This window comes from Ictidomys tridecemlineatus, chromosome 2 (genome assembly GCF_052094955.1).
Source record: "Ictidomys tridecemlineatus isolate mIctTri1 chromosome 2, mIctTri1.hap1, whole genome shotgun sequence".
In the NCBI taxonomy this organism is placed as follows: Eukaryota; Metazoa; Chordata; class Mammalia; order Rodentia; family Sciuridae; genus Ictidomys; species Ictidomys tridecemlineatus.
This window is the reverse complement of record NC_135478.1, coordinates 123083005-123109881: the sequence shown is the minus strand read 5'-3', so window position 1 is coordinate 123109881 and position 26877 is coordinate 123083005. Positions and strand designations below refer to the sequence as shown.

The window sequence follows — 26877 nt, the reverse complement described above, 5'->3', positions numbered from 1 at the left end:
ATGAAGTTCAACTTGTTTAACCAGACTCTTTTGCAAACAGCACTGAGTCTTTCAGATAGGTCATACTGTTGAATTGATACTGCATGGATACAGGAGGCATGAGAGACTCACTCAACATCTTAATGCTAATTTACAATTGATAATTTTGAGGAGCAAAGGAAGAAATTGAACAGATAGATGAATAATTTGAGTGTGTAATTGCAATAATTGAAAATGTAATTTGAAATAAAAGCATGAGTACAGTAGTACCCCCTTATTTGTGGTTTTGTTTTCCTCTGGTTTCAGTTACCTATTATCAGCCACCATCTAAAATATTAAATGGAAAATTCCAAAAATAATTTCTAAGTTTTAGATTGAAGGTTGTTTTGAATAGTATGATGAACTCTAACTCTAACATTGGGATGTGAATCATCCCTTTGTCCAGCATATCCACACTGGATATACTACTTGTCCGTTAGTCCCTAAGCAGCAATCTCAGTTATCAGGTGGACTGCCATGGTATCACAATGCTGTGCTGAAACAACCTTTATTTTACTTAATAGTGGCTCCAAAGAACAAGAATAATCATGCTGGCAATTCATGTACAAAAAAGAGAAGTCATAAATTATTTTTCTTTGGAGGTGTTCTTTTTTTTATCTTTCTTTGCACTGGGAATTGAAGCCAGAGGTGCTAAACCACTGAGCCTGATACCCAGATCTTTTTAGTTTTTATTTTGAAACAGGATCTTGCTAAGTGTCTTAGGGCTTCACTAAGTTGCTAAGGAAGGCTTTGAGGTGCAGTCTTCCTGCCTCAGCTTCCCCAGTCACTGGGATTACAGGCATGCACCACCCAGCATAAAAATAATTCTTTAAGTAAAAAGGTGAGCATTTTCAACTTTATCACAGAAATGTATGTGCAGGGAAAGTGCATTATATATAGGGTTTGATACTATCCATTATTTTAGACATCCACTGGGGTTCTTGGAAGAAATTCCTCTTTATATAAATGGAAAAGGCAGACAGATCAAAAGAAAAGAGACTTACTCCTAGACATTTGTTAAAAATTAATCAAGAAGATTAATATTAAATTAAAACATTTAAAAATAAAAATCAATTAAAATATCTATTTAATTGGAGTATTTTAAAAGCAGAGAGAAAAGAAAAAATTCTACAGCATGAACACACACATACACACACACATTATTTTAAAAATGAGAAAATGACAGCTTAGAGTTATCCACAGTATAATTCCCAGAAGTCAATGGATGAAAGGGCACCATAAGGGCACAGTGTCTTCATGAAAAGGGTTATGAAAAGTTACATTTCCATTGTTAAAGAACTAAAATCATCCTGAGGTAGACAAGTTCAGAAAAAAATAACATGTATGTATCTTCTTGAAAATCATATTTGCCTATATGACCCAACTGAGACAGGAATCAAATATAAATTTAAAAGTAAATATACATACTGTAAACTGTCTACCATATGAGATTTAAAATTGTGTTAAATCTAAAGAATGGTGGAGTGTTTTATTGTATCTTACTGTATATGAAAAGAAACAAAAGCATCACAAAAAATACTTATCATTATATTGTGCATGCAATGAATTCTATTATTTTTTATTTCATTCTGTTTTTTTTTTCTGTCCATGCTTGTCAAAAAAAAAAAAGTAAAATGATTTTACAACACATAGTTTGAAGAAAATACTATAGGTGTATTTTATTCCAAAGTATAATACAAACGATAAACATATTAAAAGAAACTATGTAACATGGCACAATAATTTCAGTTCTAAACTCTTACATTATTAGAAACTTGAAAGTCAAGGGGGAACCAAAGAAGAAAAAAAGAATGCATCTTTTGTCCTCTACTAAAGTGGCTCTGATTCATTGTTGGGGTTAAGGAAACAATGAGGGTATTTTTAATGTATGTGGTCTTTGTGATTTGTTTTAGGTTTGTATCTTTGTTTTTTAGTTTATCCTTATCTGAGCCTCCTCTCTGTTTTGTAAAATCCTTAGTTACAACTGATAAGGCAGCATTTTCTTCAAAACTTTGGGAAATACATTGGAGAGTAAACCAAACACAACCATGTAAGTCCACTTCCATACCTGTCCCCAGTACCCAGAGAAGTAGCAGTATTTATTAAAGTCATAGTGTTTAATCACTTATCTGAGAGATTGATTATGGAGTCTTTAGGAAGGAATTACAACCTTGAATTTACATTTGATTTGTATAATCTTATAAGAAAAATCCTCCATTACTTCAAAGCAGTTTTAAGCCACCCTAATAAAGTTGCACACCTCATTCATGTCCAGTAGCATAGCCACTTCTTAGAACTCCTCATGGAGGAGAGCAATGGTCCCACCAAGTATATTTCACAGACATAGTGGGAATATTACTCCTATTCTCCCCATAATTGAAGCCTTTTAGAGAATATCAGAGAAAGGGAAATACCCACCCCTCTGTCCTCAAACAATAGCTCAAAATTAAAACTATGTCCCTGGGTGCCATAGCCAAAGAACTAGGTGACAAGTGATTAGTTTATGAGTCACTGTATATTCAATGAGACCACCATACCCACTTTTAATTATTCCCCAACTCCTAAAAAAAAGTTGAAATGCACAGTTTTAGAGATGGAAGGAATTCACCTACTGCTTCTCTGCCCTGTGAGGTAACAGCAATAGTTCTAAGAAGGGCCTTGAAGTTTCTCCTCTTTACAAAAATAGTCAATAAAAAGCAATGACTTATCCTGGAGGAAATGGAGAAGTAATGATATTATCAAAATGGATGAATCATTTACCTCTTTTTTTTTGATGGTACAGAAGGCTGCTGAATTTTGAGACTGGAAAATCATAAGCATAATTACGTGCTGTGTACAATTGTAGCTGCTAGTCCCAATGTGGGTTACTTACTGGAGCAAATTAGCTGAGTTTGCAGCATCTGTCATGCAGTTAATAATTGGGTAACTTTATACTTATTGCAATTAGAATTTTTAAGGAGGATTTTTTTTCTATACTTGGCAGGGATAAAAGTACTCCTTTATCACCTTATCTCAAAGTTGCAGTGACTCCATTGGTCTAAGACACAAGCAGTCTTCCTGGGCAGCCCTCAGAAAAACCTACTAACAGGAGCTGGAAATGAGGGGGGAGGGGGAATCACTTTAGAGTCTCAGTAATATCTATTTTCTACAAGATGGAAGATAAACTATAAACATGAGCCACTGATGACTTCAAACATATATTTTAAACATTCATGGAGTACTAATTCCAGTCTTTTACAAACTGTCAGTGAATTAGAAAAACACGGTGTGCTTTCTGCAAATAGTATTAAACAGACACATCAGACTTATATCCAACCAAAGAAAAGAACCTGGAATATTGAAATACAAGTTTCTGTGAGTCATTGGTTGAAGGTAGCTGGTATTTGGAGTTTCATTTCTGGGTACTTTAAGCCTGCCTTGTACAGGTACAGAGTTGCCTTCTGCAGCTTCCAAGACAGTCTTCGGGGAAAAAAACTGCAGACATTGACAGCTGGAAATGTGCTTGAACATATTGAAGTGGTAAGGCAGATATGGACTGTGAGAGTTCCTGATGCAATAACTATTTACAGAGAAAAAAAGTATACACATATCTCAATGAATGAAATAAAGATATTGATGAAATTCAACATTTATCTATGATTAGATATTTTGCCTTTATAATCAGAAGTGAAGAACAGAACAATGATGCCCATATCTATTTCCTACACAAAAAATGGTCTTAGAAGCATTTAATAATTCATTAATTAGAAAGAACATAAATAATAATTTATAGGAGAATATATAAACAAATGGTATATTCACAAATGAGAAGAATAAAAAGCAATGTAAACAAACAAACTGGGACTATTTATAGATTTATGGATTGAATCTTAAAGCCATAATTGATGAAAGCCATAAGGGAATGCATAGACTAGGATTCCCTTTGTAAGCAAATGCAATAATTGAATCAGCATCTGAAGTATGCTAGAAGATTCCTTCCTAAAGGATAAAAATGTGACATCTTACCCCATATACCACTAACGAAGATACTTGTTTTATGGGTCTGCCTGGATTTTGGAAACAACATGTACTACAGTCAGGTATGCTGTCTGATTTATTTATTGAAAGTTCTGAAAGTTTGCCAGGATTCAGTGCAAACCAGGGAGAAAGAGGCTTTTATCTGGCCCAAGCCATAATAAAAGTAGCTCTTCACTTTGACCAGTATAATCTTGTAGGTCCAAAGGAGTTCAAAATATCTTGTTCATTTAAGAATTTTCTATAGGTCCTATTGAAAATCTTTATAGGAAAATTGCTATGAAGATCTCTAAATTTTTTAGGAAAATTATACCTTTTGGCAAGTAACTCATAGGATTTCATAAGCAGCTTACCATTTTCCCTTGGTAGAATGTAAATAAAGATGGGACACCATGCAATTATACAACCTGTTGAGACTTAGTGTAATCCATAAATTCAGGTATATGACAACAGTCCATTCTCAAATAGAAGTCATAAAGTACTTAAGATGACTCTGAAGGTACAGATAATTTTCACAAACAGGTCACACTGTGATTTCCTATTCCTGTTACACAGTCAGTTCTCAGACAGCCCACCTTATTGTATCATGAGGAATTTGTTCTCTTTGTTAAATTTGACCTAGAATTACAATGCAGCCAAAAAAGTCTTCTTTTTAAAGATATTTAGAGGATATATAAAATGTGACTTGAAATATTTAATGGATCCTCAGCAATCAAAATTGTATATATACACATTTATATATACATACATATGTACATAAGGTAGAAAATGAACATTATAGCATTCCAACTGTCTGGGGAATTTTTTTTATAAATTTTTTTTTATCCTTGGAATAAGTTATTGACTTTATGGGGGGAGGAAATCAGCAAAGTAAAATATTGATGAAAAAAGAGTGTATACAAAAACATTTTATGTAGGTAAAAATTCAATATCAAAAGATGAACTAAAGAAAAACAATCATTTCAACATATATAATAGTCCAAAATCAGTACCTAGCATATTTATTTAAAAACTTAATAAGCAAGGAAAACTATATCAGTTGAACATATTGAAGTGGTAAGGCAGATATGGACTGTAAGAGTTCCTAATGCAAAGTGTGGTGGATTGCATGATTTTGTTACCCCTAAATTCGTGTGTTGAAGTTGTAACTCCAATATGATAATATTTAAAAGTGATATAATTGGTAGTGATTAGGTATGAGGGTGAAGCCCCCATCAATTGGATTAGTGACCTTATGCCGAAAACTTCAGAGAAATTTTTCTTCTATTTTTTACATTTGAGGACACAGCAATAAAAGAGCCATCTATAAACCAGGAAGCAAGTCCTCACAGATGTTGGACATCCCAGCCTTCCAGAATAGTGAGAGATCAATGCTTATTGGTTGAATCATCCAATCTGTGGTATGCTTAACAGCCTACTGGACAAGACAAAGATTAATGCTTTGCACATATATATATCTGAATTTTAGAAAAATGGGTATTCTAAGTGTCTTAATATCAAACAAAAGAAATCATAAACATTTTAACCCAAAAAGGTAAAATTTTGCATTTAAAGAATCAAAAGTTAAGAAGAAATAATAAAGACAAAGTAGTGAATTACATAATAGAAAAGCTTTAAAGAGCAAATACAAGAGAAAGTAGTTTGAACAACTAATAATAAAATAGGCAAATCTCTGAAGGATAGACTCAAGAAATAAGTAGAAATTTGTATGATATAGCAAGAAATGAGCACCAAAATTTATGCAAGAATATAATGTACATGTTGTAAAAATCTGTAATAGATTCAGTGGCATGAAACCTCAAATAGACAGGTAGTAATCTCAACTTCCAATTCAATGAAACTTTTTTTTTCACTTGGAGAAGCATACCTTCCTAGGAAACAAAGTCCCCAATGTTGAGCTCAAACATGTGTATTATTTTAGGATAAGATGAAATAAGGTAAAATAACACAACTCTAGATAATAAACCATACTATTAACAGTTAAACCCTTAAACATTTTCATGAAGCTTAGAAACAAGTCTACAATCTCAGCTATTGTTTTTTAATATTTAATACTTCTCTAGCCAGTACAAAAGACAGAAATAAGAAACAAAAACTATAAAGAATATATTATTATTATAATTTCAAAGTAATATAACTAAATGTGAAAAGAATAACAAGATAAACTGATGTAATTTAGGACTAGTAATTGACTAGAAGAAGGTGAAAGATAAAATAATATACAAAAGCAACATTTTTCTCAATGTTAGTTAGAAAAAAATGTAATGTAAATGAAAATGCATTCACAGTAAGAACCTACACACATAAATTAAATAAGAATAACAATATCAAGAAATATGCTGGACCTAAATGAAGAAAACAAACAAAAATTACTGAAAGAAAAGATTAATCATTGGAAAACCATATCATGTTCCAGGATGAGTCTTTATAACAATCCTTCTCAAAGTCATGCATTTCCAAACACAATAATTGCCTTTGTTATTAATTTTGGCAAAAAAAAACTCACTTATAATACAGCTGTACATTCCCTTGATAACCCATGAAAACATTGATCCCTGAAAGGTTATTTCATTTCTGAGGACAAGAACTTCATGACTCAGTTAACTCCAAAGGTTCCACTTCCAAATACCTTCAACGTATGAGTTTGGGGAATTACATTTCTAGTGTATGAAATTTGGGGAAGCTTTCAAACCATACCATTACCAAAAATTTTCAAAAGTACCATTGTGTCTTACAACAACAAAAAATGGCAGAGTGTGCTAATATTTAGACAATAATTGAACAAATAATTCAAGTGAGAGAGAAATAGCTTTACAATTTTTTAACTTTAAGGTATTTTTTTAAGTTCCTCCAAATTCTACAAAACAAAAACAAAACAAAACAAAACAACAGGTGACCAACCCAGAGATAAAATTCAAACTATTTTCAGACAACATTTTTTTCACTTTCCTACATGCCAGAAGTCACCATTTAGGTAATATAAAATTGAAACCACCACACATCTATAGGAATATCTAAATTGAAAATACCAACAGCACCTAGTGTTTAGGAAGGTATGGAGCAACAGGATTCTCATTCCTTGCTGATGGGAGGCAAATGGTATTGGACCGCTTTAGAAGGCAGTTTTTTAATATAAAATCTTACATATATTCATTATATGATCTAGCAATAGTGTTCCCTGGTGTTTAGCTAGATGTGTTGAAAATCTTCATTCACTCAAAACCATGCACAGAGATGATCATAGCAGTTTTATTCATAATTATTAAAATTGGAAACATGACATCTTTCAGTAGGTGAAGAAATAAACCGTAGCTGCATATACTTTGGTACATTCAGACAATGGGATATTATTCAGCACTAAAAAGATATGAGCTATCAAGCCATGAAAACTATGGGAGAAATTTAAATGCATATTATTAAATTAAAGATGCCACATATTGTATAATTCGAACTGCATGGCATTCTGAAAAAAAGCAGAACTATGGAGACAATAAAAAGATCAGAGGTTCCAATGCTTCTTGCCACATATCTGTAATCACAGTGACTCAGGAGACTGAGGCAGGAGGACCACAAGTTCAAGGCCAGCCTGGGTAACTTAGCAAGACCCTATACAAAATAAAATATAAAAATTATAGGGGTATAACTCAGTAGTAGAGTACCCCTGGGTTCAATCCCCAGTAACCCAGGAAAAAAATAGAAGGTCAGAATTTACCAAGGGTTGAGGATAGAAAGGGATAAATAAGTGGAACACACAGGATTTTAGCATAGTGGAACTACTCTGAATGACTCTATATGGTGAGTATATGTCATTATATGTTTGCAAAGCTCAATAAAATGTACAGCACTGTAAGGAAAATAAAAACAAGACAGAAGCAAAGTGCAGAGGCAAAAACAAAAGCTGCTCCCCTGAACTGCTAGCTTTATTTATACCCATAGGTTACTTTAGGTCATAGGCATCATTAATACATATTGTTCATTGCATCACTAGGCAACTTACAGACTTCCCAAGATCATGCAGCTTATCTTATCCCTCAGTTACATACTAAGTTGCAATGTGCAAGTTAGGAGCTTTATGTAGCTCTCAAGAAAGTCCATTGTATGAAGTTACTGTTACTGTTATAGGCGCAGTGAAACATTGTGGTTGTTAACAAGAGTTCCTTTATTCTCTTGAGATCTGTGCCTGAGATCAAGGTGGAGGCTGATGAGACTCTTTTAACACAGAGCCTCTTCATGAAAGACATTGCTACAGCAGTTAGGCATTCTGTGTCTTTGCAGTTTTCTCAGGAGCCAGGCATTCTGTGTCTTTGCACAGAAACTTCCTATCAGCCAGGCATTCTGTGTGTTTGCAAAGAAACCCCCTTAGCCACCAAGCATGTCACCGTCATGAAGCTATCAGAGACCTCAATCCCAAACACAGTACTCTTACACAGCACCAAGAAGTAACTCCAAGGTAAAGTAAGGACTTTGAGTGATAATGATGCATCAATATAGGTTCATTGATTTTGACACATGCACCACTTCAGTAGGGGGTGTTAATGGGGGGGGGCAGGCTAGGCATATTTTGAGGCAATGGGTGTATGGAAACTGTACTTTTGCTTAGATTTTCTGTAAACCTAAAATGCTCTAAAAGATAAGACCTATTTTAAAAAGAAATGAGTTACCAACTCAGAAAAAGATTGAGGAAACTTAAAAATGCATATTGCTCAGTGAAAGAAGTAAGTCCGAAAAGGCTAAAAACTGTATAATTTCAACCATAGGATATTCTGGAAAAGTAAAACCACAGAGACAGTAGAAGGTTTTGTGCTTGCCAGAGATTCCTGAGAATGAGAGAAAGAAGAAGTGGGGAAAGTACAAAAGAATGTTAATGCAGTGTAACTATGCTGTATTACATTGTAACGGTAAATACAGGACATTGTGCATATGTCAAAATACACAGAGCTGTACAAGACAGAGTGATGTAAAAAGTATTCATTCATCAATTGTTATAAATGTACACTCCGGGAGAAAGCTAAGTGGGAGAAAAAGTTGTACCAGCTCATGTACTGTATGCTCAATTCTCTGTAAACAAAATTGCTCTAAAACAATAAAGTCTATGAACTTTTTTAAGGTGACTCAAATGCTTTAAAATTCGCTGTGCTTTAAAAGAAAATTGAGACACTAACCATTGAGTTTGATTGTGATTCAGGTTGGAATAGGGTTATAACAATCATTGTGATATCAATATGTCTTTAATGTCCAATGCCAATGTTACAAAGTCGTCACAATTCAGGCTAAAATTCAAGACAAATAATAATTAAATCTTCACACACCAAGATGCAAAATATATATTAAAATATATATTAAAACCTATACTATTAAAATGTCATAATTATGATGATTATGCAAAGAAAACTATAATGGAATAAACAAGCCTTTAAAACCCAACATTGTGGTTATTTTACACCCCATGCATAGTTAGAAATTTACTTGTTACAAGATTTCATTCTACTTTATCTCAAACTCAAAAGTTTGAAAATATGAATCAGGTTTGTGGGTAGAAATCAGTGGTACATTTCATAAGGTCCTATAAGGTATAACTATGCATCTCTAGTAATATAAGATCTTGCCTGAAGTAGTAATACATGCATGCATGTAAATGAAGAAAGAGAAAGTAAAAATGAAAAATAAAATAAGAGGAAAGAAGTAAGATTTATTGGTTGAGTGTATGAAAATATCTAAACTTAATATCTAAGCATTGAGGGAGTGCTCAGTATTCTGATTTTTTACACACACCATCAGCTTTTGTCATCCCACAGATTTTAAGAAATCATATATATAGTCGGACTCTTATTATTTAATTTATATGTAAAATTTCTTAAAAATCAGAAAACATTAGATGCAACATCAGTTGTCTTGAAACTGAGTTCATTTTTTCTAGTACTTCATGCAATCTGTTTTATATATGCATTTGCTTCAGTGATAGTTATGGATAAGACTGTTATGCCTAGCATATTTCAATGTACTAAGACAAGAATGCCTAAAAATTTTAATAAGAGCCTTAGTTCATTTTTAAATTGGCAGCAGCTGTGCAGAATCCTCAGCACTAACACATACCTGGTCCCTTTTTTATAAGAACAGCATAGTTGGAATAGATAGCATTGTCACATCATTTTATATGTCTATTGTGCTGCATCCTTGCATTTTATTATCCGTGATTGGGGGTAGGGAATGAAAATGATTTATACAAGCTTCAAAAATTATACCTAACTATAGAGGTAGTGATTCATCATTTTGTTACATATTAATTTGATCATCTTTTTTCCTTCTCTTTCATCCTCTTTCAGGAAGTGGAAGGGTGAAAAAAGGAACTCTCATAAATTTGAGAAGAATGTGTGCAATGCCATTGGGAAAAAAGAAAATTGCAAAGATAGGCATGTGCTCTTGGCTATGAACAACAACAAAGACAGCTGTGAGACCAATCATAAAGCAATATAGGAAAGAATTCCATCAAAAATCTCTAATTTAATATCTAATGCTAATTAGTTGCTAGTAAGAGAACAGAGATAACATTACTAGTGTCACCACTAATTTCTCAGAAAAAAATCAGAATTGGAAATAATCTATTTACTTTCAGATCCAGTGCTGTTATCCCCAGAATATAAAGCAGAGAATACAGCATTGAAAAGTTTCACAAACTGTAATCACAAGGCATTATTCTACATGTCCTTCATAATATCTATAGAGTATTGTAAGCATCTATTAAGTGTATGTACACCATTATAGCCACATACAAACCATATAATGCAAGAGGTTTCAATTTTTAAAAAGTCATTTATCTTTTGAATCTATTCAAAAACCTGTGAATGCACATAATAAATGCATCATATAATTCTGCTCAGCACTTTTCAGAGTCCCTCATTTATTCAGAGTATAAATTGCATAAACAGTATTCTCCAAGTCATGGCCTCACACTATTATCTCAGCTCCATCCCACACTGCTTCTTCCTAAATACTCTCTGGTCTAAATAAGACCCTAGTGATCACCCTCCAATACACTACAAGTTGCCATCAGTGATACAACCCAGAAACACATCACTCAATCCTCCGAGCTCAACCCTCAGTCTATTTTTAGTATCTTTTCTTTGCCCTCTGCTTAGTCAATTCTCTTCAAAGAAATGACAGATACTATGGGAAAAGATCATCATGTCCAAGACAATAAGTTCCATGTATTCTTCATCAATATATCTTAGGTCTTTGATCAATTATATGTGCAGATAAATATTTCAACAAAGCAGAGGAATACACATAATAATGAAAGTTCCCTTTCTGCTTCATTTTGATCATTCTTTGTTGGCCGGATACAACCCTCGCCTGTCTTCCCCACTCTTCTCTCATCCTAAGTTTCACATGATTCTCATGAGCTGTATTTGTGGGGTTCCTGTGACTTGTTGTGTTTCATTTTAGGTGTCTCATTTAATGACACAAACCTCAGGGAATATAAGTGACATGGCCAAGACAGTACGGAAGATAGGAGAAGACAGGACTAAGATGCTGCTTCCTAAGTAGGTGTCATTCCCCTATCCCATGATCCTTTCCACACAAAAAATGACATCTTTCACTACAGGAGCATGGCTGCAATGAGCCACTTAACCTTCCTGGCCCCCAATTTCCTCACCTGTCAGTGGAAATCATAGTACTACCCTGACTATCTCATGTGGTGGCTGTCAGAAGCAAATAAGGTAATGTATGTAAAGAAGTTTCTGAAGTCTAATAAAAAATGAGATGTGTCATTTTATTATCTTCGCATGGAAGACAGTTGAAGAGCACTAGGATGAGAAATATCAAATTTAACCTCTTACTACCTGAGTTACCATAGCAAATAATGAAAGCTCTTTGGGACCCAACATTTTTTCAAACTATGATCAAAATATCACACAGTCCCTAAGGGACCCAGTTAAAGTTTGCATTAAACTGATGCTGATTTAAGCCTTCTCAATGTGCAATTAAAATAGCCTTTTTGACACCCAAAGAAGTAGAAAATTTGCAAATGATTAGAGTATTTAAGGATTCTTAGAAATGTTTTTCCTAAAAGTACAATGCCTATGGTTTTGAGTAAAAGCCTAGATTAAACTGAAGTCTCATTAGAAAATTCCAAAATAACACCTATGAAGAATGATAGAAATTCATGCCAGTTTTAAAAGCTAAAATTGACAGCTAGTGTATTGCCAGAATTTGCAAGGATTTTATGTTAATTGCAACCTCAAAGGAGCTGGATTTAGAATTGTTCTCTGCGGTCTCCCACACTCAGAACAGAGCAACCCTCTTGCCCTCTAAATTACAGCTCATAGATTACAACAGCTGTGTCTTCCAGGAAAGAGAAACCAGACCTCCCCTGAGTTGTGGCTGCTTGTGAAGTGGCAGATAAATATACACCTCAATCAGAGACTAGGTCAGGGAAGACGGGAAGAGGTCCGATGCCCAAGCAATCGGAGAACTGTGGTTTTTCATCTATGCCACCACCTTTTCAGTGTCAATAAACAAGCCAAATAGCATTGGAGAATGATAGCTTTTCAATTCAGCAGAACCTCACTAGATTAATTTGTGGATATTAGAGGCTTTGCTTGTATATAGTAGTTACAGATTGAAGATGGGAATTCACTAAAGTCCAGAGTGGATGTCAAAAGGGCAGAAATCAATCCATGTATCCTGATAGCAAATAAGTCTTACTTAATATACCTCTATTAGTTCAGATTTAAAAAAAAACAAACTCATGCATAGATAAATTAAAAATAAATGAACCCCAAATAGTGGAATTTAATAAAGAAGATTCATCTATTTCATAAAAATCAATTAGGTATATATGTCACTGGTACTTTTAAAATAAGTTTAATAATATATAAAGGCAAAAATCATTGTAACCACTTCTGGTAGTCTACTTCAAGACAACCAAATCCAAATATGGAAAACACAATAAACAGATCAGTTTAATGATTATATAGTCAAAACATTATTTAGATGTATAAGAAGACTGCATTTGCAACATCAGAGAAAAATATTTTGAAAATTATTAAAACATAAAATTGTAAGCAATATTTGACAATGATAGTTAATGTTAAATGCAATGTCTCAGGCACATTTATGAAATATTTACTTATATAAATTTACCTGATTCTCATAAACATACAAGTAGACACTTTTAATGACTTTATTATATTAACAACCCAACACATATGCATTATTTTTATTAAGGGCTTCTGTGTTCCTTTACTTGCATTTCTATATTGTCTGATATGTGTGTGTGTATATATTATATAGATAGATAGATGATAGATAGATAGATAGATAGTAGATGTATTTAAATATCAGGGAGATTATAGTAGACAATGTTTTTAAACCAGAGGTAGTAAAAAGGTAAAACAAGCAATAATATTTAGATGAGCAGGACATATAAGCCAACCTTATAAGGAAGTAAACTATACATGATGCTTTCAAGATTGTGCAATTAATGTGAGTCTGAACTACCCATCTCTGAGGCAGTTTTCACCAAGAACACATGCCGTGAGCATAGACTCAGGCAGACTCACTTTGGGATCAGTCCAGACCTCACCATTGACCATCTGTACTAAGGAAGTCTTATAGCATCTTTCTCCATAAACTAGGGATATAATAGGACCTGCATCATAGGACCATTGTGAATTTTAAAGAAAATATTTCTTAAATAAAATGTAATAATGGTGTCTTAATTAGAGTAACACTTGTTATATAATAAGTTTTCCAGAGATGTTAACTAGTTTTCTCATTTAGGCAAAAAAAAGCAGAAGACAATAAAAAATAAGCAGCCTCATACCTCCATACCTTCCTAATGATGTTCTTATACACAGTGGTAACTCCAGTGGACAAAGGATATAGCTATCTTGAATGAAAATGAGATAAATAGACAGGAACCTTTCTACTTAAATGTGTTCTTTAGTTTAGTAGCATATTCGTTGGTTTGTTTGAAATTCAAAACCATAGCAGCCTTGAATTAAAAATCTGCATTTTAACCAGACCTCCCATGAGACTAACTATACATTAGTCTGTGAAACAATGGTCTTGAACCAAAACTGGTGGGCTATTATGTCACTGCTCCTAAATTCCTAAGGTCAGAAACTTGAATCGCATGCTTCAGCCCTTTTTGCAATCCTCTCTAGACTTTACTAAGTTCAGAAGACTCACCTTCCTTTGCAGAAACATGCTTTCTACTGAACTTGGCCTAATTCTCCCATAGTTTGATTTCAACCTCAGTCTCTCTCTCTCTCTCTCTCTCTCTCTCTCTCTCTCTCTCTCTCTCTCTCTCTCTCTCACACACACACACACACACACACACACACACACACCTATCTGAAAGCTTTTTCTATTTTATTTTCTACTGCAAATTACTTCTAACAGACCCTGACAAAAATAACCCCTACTCTTTCTAAATGTGATCACTAGCCACAATAAAGGCATGGTATGTCTTACTAAATTATGATGTCAATTGGAAATTAGCAATTGACCTGTGAATCCATTTTTAATAAGAACCATGCCTCCTGGTATTGATTTATAGGGAACATTATTTCCAGTGGCAATATGAGTAGTAATAATTTTTCCTTGGAGGCACCTTATGTTTTTAAGAGTTCTTATAACAAATGAGATTTTAACAAGGCAGGAGTGGTTTTATGTGATTGGAGGCTGTTTGTTATGCACTGGTGATTTGTTTAATTGAACAAGGATCTAAAAGATGCAAGTATTACAAATACATATCAGCAACAACTGCTTTACATATATCTGAAAATAGAAATGGAACATGAGATGATGAAAACATTTCGGGCACTTTTAAACTCGAAAACCAAAAAGATACCCACTTTAACTTGGAGCCATCTTGAATGCCCTAAAACATCCTAAGCTTTCATAATATTAAAATCTTGCATATTATTAAATATTAAATATCATAATATTAAAATATTTTTAGTAAATATTTAATTTGCCATGGACCCAATAATCTATGTGAACATTATTGGATATTAGATTCCTTGGCATAAGGTCTTACTCAATGAGCCAGGCTCCTTGTGAATAATCATCACTGAAGTTGGCTACCTGGAGATCACAGATGACCTTGCTAAGTACTACCCACACCTATATACAGGACAGAGGTTTTGAAATGGTTGGAGGTGTGTTACCATTTAGGCAGAAGCCTTATTAATCTCTAGTTTTCCAAAGAGAATATCAACTGTACCCACAAGCCATTATCTGCTATATCATGTGATTGGAACACTGAGAGACATAGACTAGGTTCTCCCCAGCCATAATTCAGGACACACAACCTTAAGTTCATCAATACCTAATCCTCACCAATAGCTTTGTGGGAATAATCCATGAATCAGAGGAAGGATTTCTAACTTCCCCTGAAAATAACTCTTCATCTCTAAGTAAAAGGAAATCAGAGAACAGGATACCTGGGCCATGTCACACTGCCCACAGAATTCTTATGCTTATTCTACTTCACTTTAGTCTGACAGCATGTGCTCATTTAATGAGTGTCAGTATGAAAAAAAAAATAAAGAAGCTGTGAACACATTAATAGAACTTATGTAAATGATGCTGTCAACAATAATTTTGTGTTCAGCATGCAGTGATGACTCCCGAGAGGAAGTCCTCTTTGGTGGTCATAAAAAATTAGTTTTACACCTTCTGAAAATTTAGTTGACTTTTCACTCATGGACACAGAATTATATAATTGATAGATTTTTCATTTTGTGTTGTCTGCTAAAAAATTAGTGGCTGACCCAGTTCATTAAACTTTGCTTCATTTTTGGTACCATTTTATGTCTCTATCTTTGGTATATTATCTTTTATGTAACTTTCACTTTTGACATTTATTATCTTCTTGAATTTTAGTTTTCTCTGTAAACTGCCATAAATCTTTCATGGAAAGAAATGTGGCATGTGTAAATAAATGCCAGGATCAGGTTACTGCTGTCCAGGAGATCACTTTATCTACAGCACTTTAAGGCACATCCTTCTATCCAATTAGAAACCACTATCTATGACATACCCACTTTAAATTCTTATAAAACAAAACAAAAATTACATAGACAAAACAAAACAGAAACTTTGCTGACCACAAAAATTCCTTGGTACTAAAATAAACAGGAGAATTTTAAAACTCCTAAATGGAAAAGTGGGAGAAAAGGAGCTTTAGAGAAAGCAAAAATAAGTGATGCCTTTTCATCTCTTCCATTTACATGAATGAATATAAATTATATTCATGAAGAATGACTTCTCATCAATAATTCCCCAGAAGAACTGACATCACTTTCTTCCATGAGATTCTATAGTACCAGAAATACCTTGGCATGGATGATTGATCTGGGAATTAAGTAATTCCCAGAAGCCAGGGAATTACTGTTTAAAAAGGGGCAGGAGAGCAAGTTGTCGCATGTGGAAATCTTCACTGGTGTTAGCCACATGGAAATCACAGATGACCTTGCTGAGAGAGGTCATGGTAGAATGGCAGCAGTGATTGCTTACCACTGTGGGCTCAAGAAGATATGAGAGGATGTAAAATAGAGAGATGAAGTACAGGAAACATTTTCAAAAATTTTTTTCTAAAGCATAGGCTGAAAAACAGGACACCTGGAGGGGAACATGGAGTCAAGAGAGCCTTTTTTAAGGTTTTCATTTTTATGTACAAAGGTATGATGATGGAAATGGTTGAATAGAAAAGGAAATGTAGTGATACAAAAGAGAGATGATTCAAGGGTGTACTTGAATTAGAAAGAGAATAAGTCTCTACATAAGCAGAGAAGCTGGTTTTAGGACCAAAGAGAATCAAAGTAAATAAGGCAAGGCAGAATGTGTGTACACACACAGGTAGAATGGTGGGAGCTGTGAAAGTTTTCATTTAATATATACATTTTTTATAGAAATGGAAATTTTAAAAAGCATTACTTGAGAATGAAAAGCAAGACATTTTGGAGATTAAAAGGAGACTTCAGAAGAGTGGGAGTCTGAAAAAATTAGGAACATGTTATATTATTGGTACCCAAACTCTTCTAGGTACAATGATCATGAATTGAAGGAGAGTCCACTCAGTATCAGGGCATGTTTTTCTGTTCTTGAGTATAGGTGGATAGTACATGGAGAACTGGAATTAACCAGGTGAAGGTCTCTGCCAGGAATAAAGAAAAAGAGTGGCAAGGGATATGACAATGAATGCAGTGAAGGACCAGGGTCTATAATCTAGGACTGAAAGGAAGTGAGACTTGAAGGATAAAGACAGGGTTGCAGGTCAATTCATCAATGGTCTATGGAATAAATGAAATTGGAACAGAGATGGCAAATTGCAATGACTTTAAGCCGTGGTCAAAGAATGGAATATTTGAAATTGAGGTTATGAAAGGGTTTCAATGATCATGAGTGACAACAACCCTGAAGTTAAAAACCTAGGTGGCTGAAACTAATGGTGGGCATGCTCATTGGAAAAGGCAAGCTTGAGAAAAGGAATCATCCGGGTATTAGACATATTTTCTATGAATTTATATTGACATAACCAAATTGTATGCATAGTGAAATGTTAATATAGAAAGTGACATATACAAAGCTAAAATATCCAATAAGGAAAAGCAAGAATGAAAAGTAATGTGTGATACAGTCTAAGAACATGAATTGCAAAGAACTTAGTATTGAAGAAGGTAGGGATAATGATTTGGAAACAGTAATGGGAAACACTAAGGACCTCTATTAGTTATTTATTGTTGCATAACAAATTAATTCAAAACATAAAACAACAATAATCGTTTATTTCCTCTCATAGTTCCTGTGCATCAGTAATTCATAAAAGGCACAGAAGGGACAGCTTATCTCTAGGGTTGGAGCCCCATCTAGAAAACGCAAACCCTGAGGGACAGGAATAATCGAAATACCATTTATTTTCTGGACACTGGCTATTATATGTGAGCCTAATGAGCCAACTGCAGTACCCACACATGAGCTGCCACACAACATGATAACTGGGTTCCCAGGGCAAGCACCCTAAAATAAAGCAAGCTAGGTGAAAGCTGTGTTGCCTTTTATTGCCCAGCCTTGTAAGTCATGTGGCAATATCAGTGCCCCATTCTGGTGATTGAGCAGTTACTATTATATTCCATCTAATTTCAAGGGAAGGAAACATAGAACCCACACTTCAAATGAAGGCGTGCAAATGTCTTATTGTAAGAAGAGCATATGGATGGGACACATCACCATGCGGTCATCTTAGAAAACACAATCTGCCACAGCCAACTCCCTTAACTCCAGGATCAATTGTAGGAGTGTAAAAAGAAAACATCTACCATCCAAGAAGGTTTTGGGGGAAAACAACTTGCAGTTACATAAAAAAGTTAAAAGTGGAAGGTGAGGCTGGAGAATTTTGTTGACTCTAGACCATGGAAGAGTATGGGTGACGAAGGAGTATCTAGAAGATTTAGACTTCATCTGGTCCCAGGGATAATCAAACACGTAGGGAAGATGAGAATTCTGAAAGTGTCAAGTGTGGAAAGGGAGAGAGGAAGAGATTTTTGTCAAAAGCCATGGAAGGTCCATTAAGCATTGATCCAAAGGATGACAAAGCTCAGTCCTCAAGGGAATGGTGGAGAAAGAACACTTAAAGCACATTGAAGAAAAACGATTGATCCCAATGTTGCCAGGAGAATCTACATTAGAAAAATGACATAATTCATCTTGTTAACAGATACTATAAAGAAAAACTATTTCAATATAACAAATGCACCAAAAGCATTGAATAGCATGACAATTATATAATACACTCATGTGTGATAAAAAGAAAATGCTTAGCAAATAGAAATAAAGGGAATGTTTTGAATCTGATAACGCATCTACCAAAGACACCTGGCAATAAACTAGTAAATATTCCTGTTGTGGAAGCATTTGCTTAAAATCAAGAACAATACTAGGACACCTGCTATCAGAGCTTAGTTATAGATTTAAAAATGTATCAAAATGAATGCAAAAACATGTTTAATTTTAAAGGAAGAAATAAAATTACTGTTCACTGATAATATGGTTAGTTCCAAGCAAAGTCTTAGAGATTCCACAGGAAAAAATAATAATAAAATTTACCAGTAACCAATAACAGGCAATATAAAGATCAACACACAAAATTTAATAATTTGTCTATGAATCAGTAATAAACATTATAAGATTTACTATTAAGCTTCATTACCAATAGGGAAAAAAAGGAATACCTACAAATATCAAACACATAGGAATATATGCTAAAACTGTATGAAATATGTTATTGCAAAACCTAAAAACTGGAGAGAATTGTCATGTTTTTATTATAAACCTAAATATTTTAAAGATTACAATACTTCCCAAATTAATTTATAAATTCAATGTAATTATTATAAAAATATCACAAGAATTATTCAAGAACTTCACCAGATAGAAAAAAATAGAGAAAACAGAGCCACATGAAAGATCATGGTTGTGGAATATCAGAACATGAAATTTAAAGAATGAATCTTTTTTAAAAATATATATTTTAATGTAGATGAACAAAAATACCTTTATTTTATTTCTATGTGGTGCTGAGGATCAAACCCAGTGCCTTCTACATGCGAGGGGAGCACCCCAACCCTAAAGAATAAATCCTAATGTGTCCAGAAAGGAAATGATATTGTCTTGCAAAAGATTGAAAATCAGTAGGACATTTGACTTTTCAGTATCATTTCAGAGTCCAAATACTAATGCAGCAAAGAATCCAAAGTTTAAAAATTGCAAATAAATAAACTAAAAATACAAGGAAGGGGAAAAGAGAAAGTCTAGGAGGGAGAAGAAAAACCAGACCTTCTAACCCTCCCATCTACTCCTTCTTAGGAAGTTAGTAGAGGCTATATTTCACTGGAGAAAAGTAAGAAATAGACCAAGAATTTAAAATTGTGGGATTTGTATGGAAAGAAATTAAGGAAAATCTCAGGAAGGCACCTATAGTAGGATCCATAAGTTTTGTTGCCAAGAAAAAGCCTGGTAACCATTGTGTTTTAATTAATGGTTCTCAAAGAGTATTGCCTAATTCACCGATGACAGAAAGAAGACTCTGAGCCAGGCAATATGGTACATGCCTATAATCCCAGCAACTTGGGAGACTGAGGCAGAAGGATTGCAAGTTTGATGCCAGCCTCAGCAACTTACTGAGGCCCTAAGCAATTTACCAATGCTCTGTCTCAAGATAAAACAATTTTTAAAAATTTAAAAGTGTTGGGCCTGTGGCTCAATAGTTAAGCATCCCTGGGTTCAATCCTTGGTACAAAAACAAAAAGGAAAAAAAATTAAATTCTTTGGGTTTTTCTTAGAATTACTATATGAAAATCTGTATTTGGGGATCCAGCAATCTGTCTTTTATCTATCCATTAAGTGCTTCTTCTGATGCAATCCAAGGGTGAGAACCAATGGCATAACCATACTCAGCTGTCTTTCATGTCATAATGGTTTCCTTAAATTTTGCTGTGAATTTCAAACTTGAATCTTTACTTTTTAATAAATTTTATTCTTATTTTTAAATTAATACATGACCTTTATTCGAATCTTGGAAAATATAGAAAAGAATAAATGCCTCCATGATTCCATAATGCAAAAAAAAAGTACAAAATATATATATATATTTACTTAAGATAGATGTGTAGACAATGTGATATATATTTTATTTCTTATTTTTATTTTTATTGACACATAATAATTGTAGATATTTATGGAATATAGTGTGGTGTTTTGATATATGCATACCATGTGTAATACTCAAAACAGGGTATTTTGTATATCCATTGCCTCATGTATTCATCATCTGTTTGTGGTCAGAACATTCAAAATCTTGTCTTTTTGATATTCTTAAGTATTCAGTACAATGTTATTAAGCATAGTCACCCTGCTGTGTGACAGAATACCAGAATTATTCCTCCTATTGAACTATAACTTATACCTGCTGACTGACCTCTCTCTCTATCCTCCTGTTTTACTTTGTTCTTCTATGAGACAGCATATATATATATATATATATATATATATATATATATATATATATATATATTCCACATATGAGCAAGATCATATGATATTTGTCTTTCTATGTCTGGTTTATTTCACTTCTGGAATAAGCTTTTTAAATATTATTTTTATTCAAATTTATATAATGATATTATGGAAATATCATATTATTGAAATATCTTCCAAAACACTATCATAATATAGTGGTAGTAAAATTTAGTACACCGCACTTCTATCAATGATTTTCCTAATTTTTGAAAGGGTAATTATTGTTACAATAAATTTTGTAATAACGCTTTGTTATCATTCTAAACATAGTCCTTCTGGTCAGAGAGACCTAGGTGTGACTCTGAGAGGCGCCGTCTAGTAAGTGCCATAGATTTTTGCATGCTAATTCACCTTTTAGAGTTTCAGTTTCTACATCCATAAAATGAAATATTAATATTCTTCATATGGAATCATTGAAGGAATTGAGCATTATAATATCAGAACAATCCCCATCAAGAGCTATTGCCTAACAAAAGCAAAGCTGCAGTAGGAGCAATGGTAATATCAGGAGTAGTAATCATATATCATATCATTGGGTCTTATAAATTCTTAAAACCAAATTTACTGAGTCAACAGCTTGGAGTCATTGTCTTTTGTTTTCCCTTCTACAAATGTTTTATTCATTTAATATTTAACCATTAACTTATGAAAATGACCTTTGTATCACATTCCTACCAGCATGGCACATCTACTGTAACCATCTAATAAGCAATGAAATCACATTGCTTTAATTATTTTGTATGTTAACAGGACTTACGCATAGTCAAAAATATTGTATTGCATGATTAACAATTTGTTAATAGGGTTGATTTCCTGTTAAGTGTGGCTATTACAATAAAACATCTAAAAAACAGTGTTGAGTACTTTTAGTGCTCATAAGAACTCTATTTCCTAGCACTAAATCTGCCCAAATGCCTTGGTAAGTCTTTCACTGAAGATTAATAGTTGAGTTGACATCTAAAAAGTAAACTGTACTTACATTTTCAAGAGAAACATGGGAAGTAGTTGTGGAATGGTGCAGAGTTTATTCTAGATAGAATGACATGCACACACAAGTATAAAGTGTGAAATGATCAATAGGATGATGATCTGATAAATGTACCCCAAGAGATATCTGGGCAAAATTGAAGGAGACAATGACAACTAAATAGATTGAAAGCAGAATCTTTTTAAAGCTATGGTAAATGTTATAACCTTGGTTTATATGTAACAGAGAACATTGATGCTGAGAGCCATAGCCCAGTCCAAATGACGCATGGCATTTTTGCCAGAAGGGAGTGGTTGAGAGGTGATGCCAACAAGCCATTGAGATGATAATGGTTATGTTAAGCTGTGTATATCAGACCCCTGCTGTCCGCCTCTGCCTGCTACTTTGGAGTTCTTGTGAGGATTCCTGAAGAGTTCACATTGGTTGGGGAAGTGCCAGAGGAGGGATTTCCGGTTGATGGTTCCTGGAGGAGCTGCGTGGGTGGCGTTCGGGAGAGTTTTCAGGAACGTGTGTGGAGTGTGCTGGTGGAGTTCAGAAATAAAGTTTGTTCCTGCTTCAGTGGCTCGTGATTTGTGCCCAACCAGACTGCGGCACACTGAGAATAATTCATCCAATTAATTTTTATTATCAGATTTTGTTTTAGGATAAAAACTGTTGGTGATAAAGAGAATAAGTTCAAAAGGAGGAAGCCCAACTGGGAAGGGTGGGGAGGACTGCTGAGAGCCATAGCCAAGTAGGAATGATGCATGGCATTTTTGGGTTGAAAGGTGACCCTGCTCAGGGATTAGGGTGGCTCCAGGTTTAGGGTGGATCCTGCTGGGAATAAGGTGGCTCCAGGATTAGGGTGTATCCTGCTGCCTCAGGCACCCTCTATTGGTGCACGAAACCGGGTGAAGGCAGTGTGTTCCCAGGAAGTGGTGAGAGTTCGGGAATAAAGAGTTGCTGTTTAAATCTACAAGGCTTTGTGGTGGTTCGGTTATTTTGTGCCCAGCCAGACTGCAGCAGAGGACCTGGTAGACAGAAGAAGGCTGGGTAACAAGTACCCAAACACAAATAAAATTGATAAGTCCTATTGCTCTACAACACAACTGGGTGGATATGGTTCACAATAACATATTCTATATTTTAGGAATAACTAGAAGAGAGGAACTAAAAGGCTTCAAACACATACTAATGATAAGGAGATGGAAAAGTAAATTACCCTGATTTTATTAAGACATGTTGTATACATGTATTGAAATATCTCATTGTACCTCATAAACAGGTACAATTATTATATGTTGATCAAAAAATTTAGTTTAAGCAGATGAAAATGCTAGATTTTTGCATGCTAATTCAGAATGTTCATTACACATTAGAGTTTGCTCATTACACATTAGAGACATATATCAAATTATCAGCCCAAAATACATATGATTAAGGTAATAATTAGTAAAAAGTAACATTTTTTTTAAAAAAAAGAAAATCTGAATATGAAGTATTAGGCCTTTGTGATTATCTAGCAGAAAGAAGAACTTGGTGAACAAAGTCATATGAAATAAAGAGAATAGATTCAAGGGCCTTTTCAGAGATAGAATCAATTGGATGGTAAGTAAATTTTAAAACCAAAGAAAATTTAAGCCCTAAAATTATGCCTTGACTAAAGTGGAAATTTTGCCGTAACAAATATAGGAAAGGAAAAGAGAAGTACATGTATGTCTGTGCACATGTACATATACATAATATTATGTGTATATATATATATATATATATATATATATATATATATATATAAAATACTATATATTTATATACATTATGTATGATATATTGGGAATATTTTTTATAATATCCTCTTGTAATATTCCCTCCCAGCAAGGGAAATAGAACTCCTGAGCAGGATGTCTTTCTTGCACTCCTATAGATCTAGTTTTCCCCTTTCTCTACACTGTAATGTGTCCCAGAAGGTCAATCAATTCATTATACCTTGGTCATGGGCCTTCCTTTCATCCTGTCTTGTAGTTGGACCCTGCCTATAGAGACCATCAGCAGAAAGAAGAGGAGACAGCAAGGTTGCAGTAGTTGTCTTCCCAGGCTTCATCCTTCACTAGAGCTGCTGTCTGAAAGCCTTGGCCAACATAAACCCATTCTCTTGTTCTGTTTCCCTGTGTTGGTTCTGAGGTTCTGGAAATTCTCTCTCTCTTTATTCCCTGCTAATGCAGACCTGGAGGTGGGAATGGAGTCCCCCATTGCTAATTCAGAGGTACCCTATACTCTCCATTCTGGGTTTCCTACATTCCATTCACATCTATGTAACCAGCCCCTTGATTAAACTGTTGTCAAAATGCTCACATTGAGGGTAACATCTGTTTCCTGCTGGGATGTTAACTGATGAAGAAGTTGGTACTAGAAATAGCTCTAGGAAACAGACCTTCTACATGAGCATCTGGAAGAGAATTCTCTCCTTGCCACAGGCAAAGGGGACTTCAGCAGCTAACTCATGTGGGACTATTCAAATTAAAGTGGAACAGAAGGAAAGGTAAGTCGAGGGCAAGTTGTTAGAAAGTCATTTTGCTGTAGCAATAAGCCCCCATAATAATAATGTGGGGATTCAGAGATTATGGCTTTTTCTGACTCCTTTAAAATAGTGGTTCTCAACTGGTGGCAATTTTTGCCTCTGCGAGACATTTGGCAACATCCAAAGTCACTTTTAGGTAGTCACCATTTGAGTGGCATCTAGTGGATAGATGCCAAGGAGGTAGTTAAACACTATAAAATCCCCATAATTATTCAGTCCAAGATGTCAACAGTAATGAAGTTAAGAAACTCTGTCTAGAAAGCAGTATATATAAAATGAGAACACAAGTAGAAATCAGAAAGTCACAGAAATAGATTTAAAAGAGTTCCTCATCTCCTGGAGTCATGGGCCAAGTAGGTCTATAAACCAAGCCAGTGATCTAAACCTAAATATTGCAGACAGATACTTAACCCTGACAGGTCTCACTCATATGAGACCCTGAAATATTGGGGTCAAAAAAAAAGAGACAAAGATCAGAGTGTCAAACTCCTAAATCTTTTTGAAACTCTTGTAAGTAGAAAGAGATTATAAAATAAAAGTTTATAAATGACTTCATTTAAATCAGACATCCTAGAAACCGATGCCAGTTCTCCTCAAAACACACCGTCTACTCCATGCCAATAGATATCAACATAACCAGTGCAAAAAAGTAACATGTCTGCTCTGGAAATAGACATATATCCAAAGAAATTAAGAAATCAAGTTACGCTCTATAGGCATGAGCCTGTGTCACACTCAGGAGGATTAAGCTCAAGATTAGAGCAGACCAGATCCAAAAGCATATCTGCATTCTTAGCGCAATTTTGGCTTCATGTGATGCCTGGAGCTCCTGAGCATAGTGAAAATCATCTTATAGGTTGGCCAATAGAGCTAGAACTCATAGTGGTTTATGGCATGTGAAGTGCAAATGCTGCAACTTTCTAGCAGAGATTCTCTGATCTTCTCAAAATCACCCAGTGAGATTGGTAACATACAACAGCTTACTCTGCTAATACCTACCAAAATGCCTCAAAATTCACATCAGACTCATTTGGGGAGCTTTAAAATTTTACAAAGTCTAGGTCACATCCCAAACCAATTAAATCAGAATTTGCAGGGGTGGCACTACTCACCAGAGCTTTTTATATGTGTGGTTTTGTTGTTGTTGTTGTTGTTTTTATTTGTTCTAATTAGTTATACATGACAGTAGAATGCACTTTGACACATCATACATAAATGGAGTTTAACTTCTCATTCTTCTGGTTGTACATGATGTAGAATCACAATGGTTATGTAGTCATATATGCACATAAGGTAATAATATCCAATTGATCCTACTACCTGTCCTGCCCCTATACCACCTGCCTTCACTCCCTTCTGCCTAATCCAAAGTAACTATATTCTTCCCTAACCACCCACCTTTATTGTGAATTAGCATGCTCATATCAGATAAAAAAAAATGGCCTTTGGTTTTTTGGGATTGGCTTATTTCTCTTAGCATGATATTCTCCAGCTCATTCATTTACCTGCAAATGCCATAATTTTATTCTCCTTTAATGCTGAGTAATATTCCATTATATATATATATTCATTTTCATTATCCATTCATCCATTGAAGGGCATCTAGTTTGATTCTGTAGTTTAGTTATTGTGAGTTGAACTGCTATAAACATTGATGTGGCTGTGTCACTGTAGTATGCTGATTTTAAGTCCTTTGGGTATAAACCCAGGAGTGAGATAGCTGGGTCAAATGGTGGTTTCATTCCAAGTTTTCTGAGGAATCTCCATACTGCTCTCCATAATGGTTGCACCAATTTGCAGTCCCACCAGCAATGTATGAGTGTGCCTTTTTCCCCACATCCTCACCAACACTTATTGTTGCTTGAATTCTTGATAATTACCATTCTGACTGGAGTGAGATGAAATATTAGTTTTCATTTGCATTTCTCTAATTCCTAGGATATTGAACAACTTTTTTTTTCATATATTTGTTGATCAACTGTATTTTTTTGTGAAGATTGGGTTATTTGGTTTTTGTGGGGTTTTTTGTTATTTTGTTTTCTGAGATTTAAATACAGAATATTGCTGGACAGAGTAGGTCAGTGAATACCAGGAAACCAAAGGAGCTGTGACCTGAATTCTTCTCACAAGTTAGTAGAGCTGTGTGCGTCCATCATGGGATGGTTCTCCAGTTCCAGAAAATGAAGTTAAATGTATTCAGTCTCTGAAAGAA

At 34.4% G+C, this 26877-nt stretch overlaps 1 protein-coding gene across 4 annotated transcripts in view; it reads left to right on the top strand.

The window, feature by feature from the left end:
- Positions 1 to 26877, top strand: part of Vstm2a (V-set and transmembrane domain containing 2A) — a 78074-nt gene that overhangs the window by 29338 nt on the left and 21859 nt on the right. For 2 of the 4 annotated variants that reach the window (XM_078039723.1, XM_078039722.1), the window contains one exon: positions 1997 to 9138. The exons of 1 other annotated variant lie outside the window; for it this stretch is intronic. In XM_078039723.1, coding sequence (XP_077895849.1) covers positions 1997 to 2124 — 128 coding nt within the window. In that variant the 3' untranslated portion in view covers positions 2125 to 9138. Of the gene's footprint in view, positions 1 to 1996; positions 9139 to 10355; positions 10830 to 26877 lie in introns of those variants that run through there. One more of the 4 variants, XM_078039724.1, reaches the window with a different exon arrangement.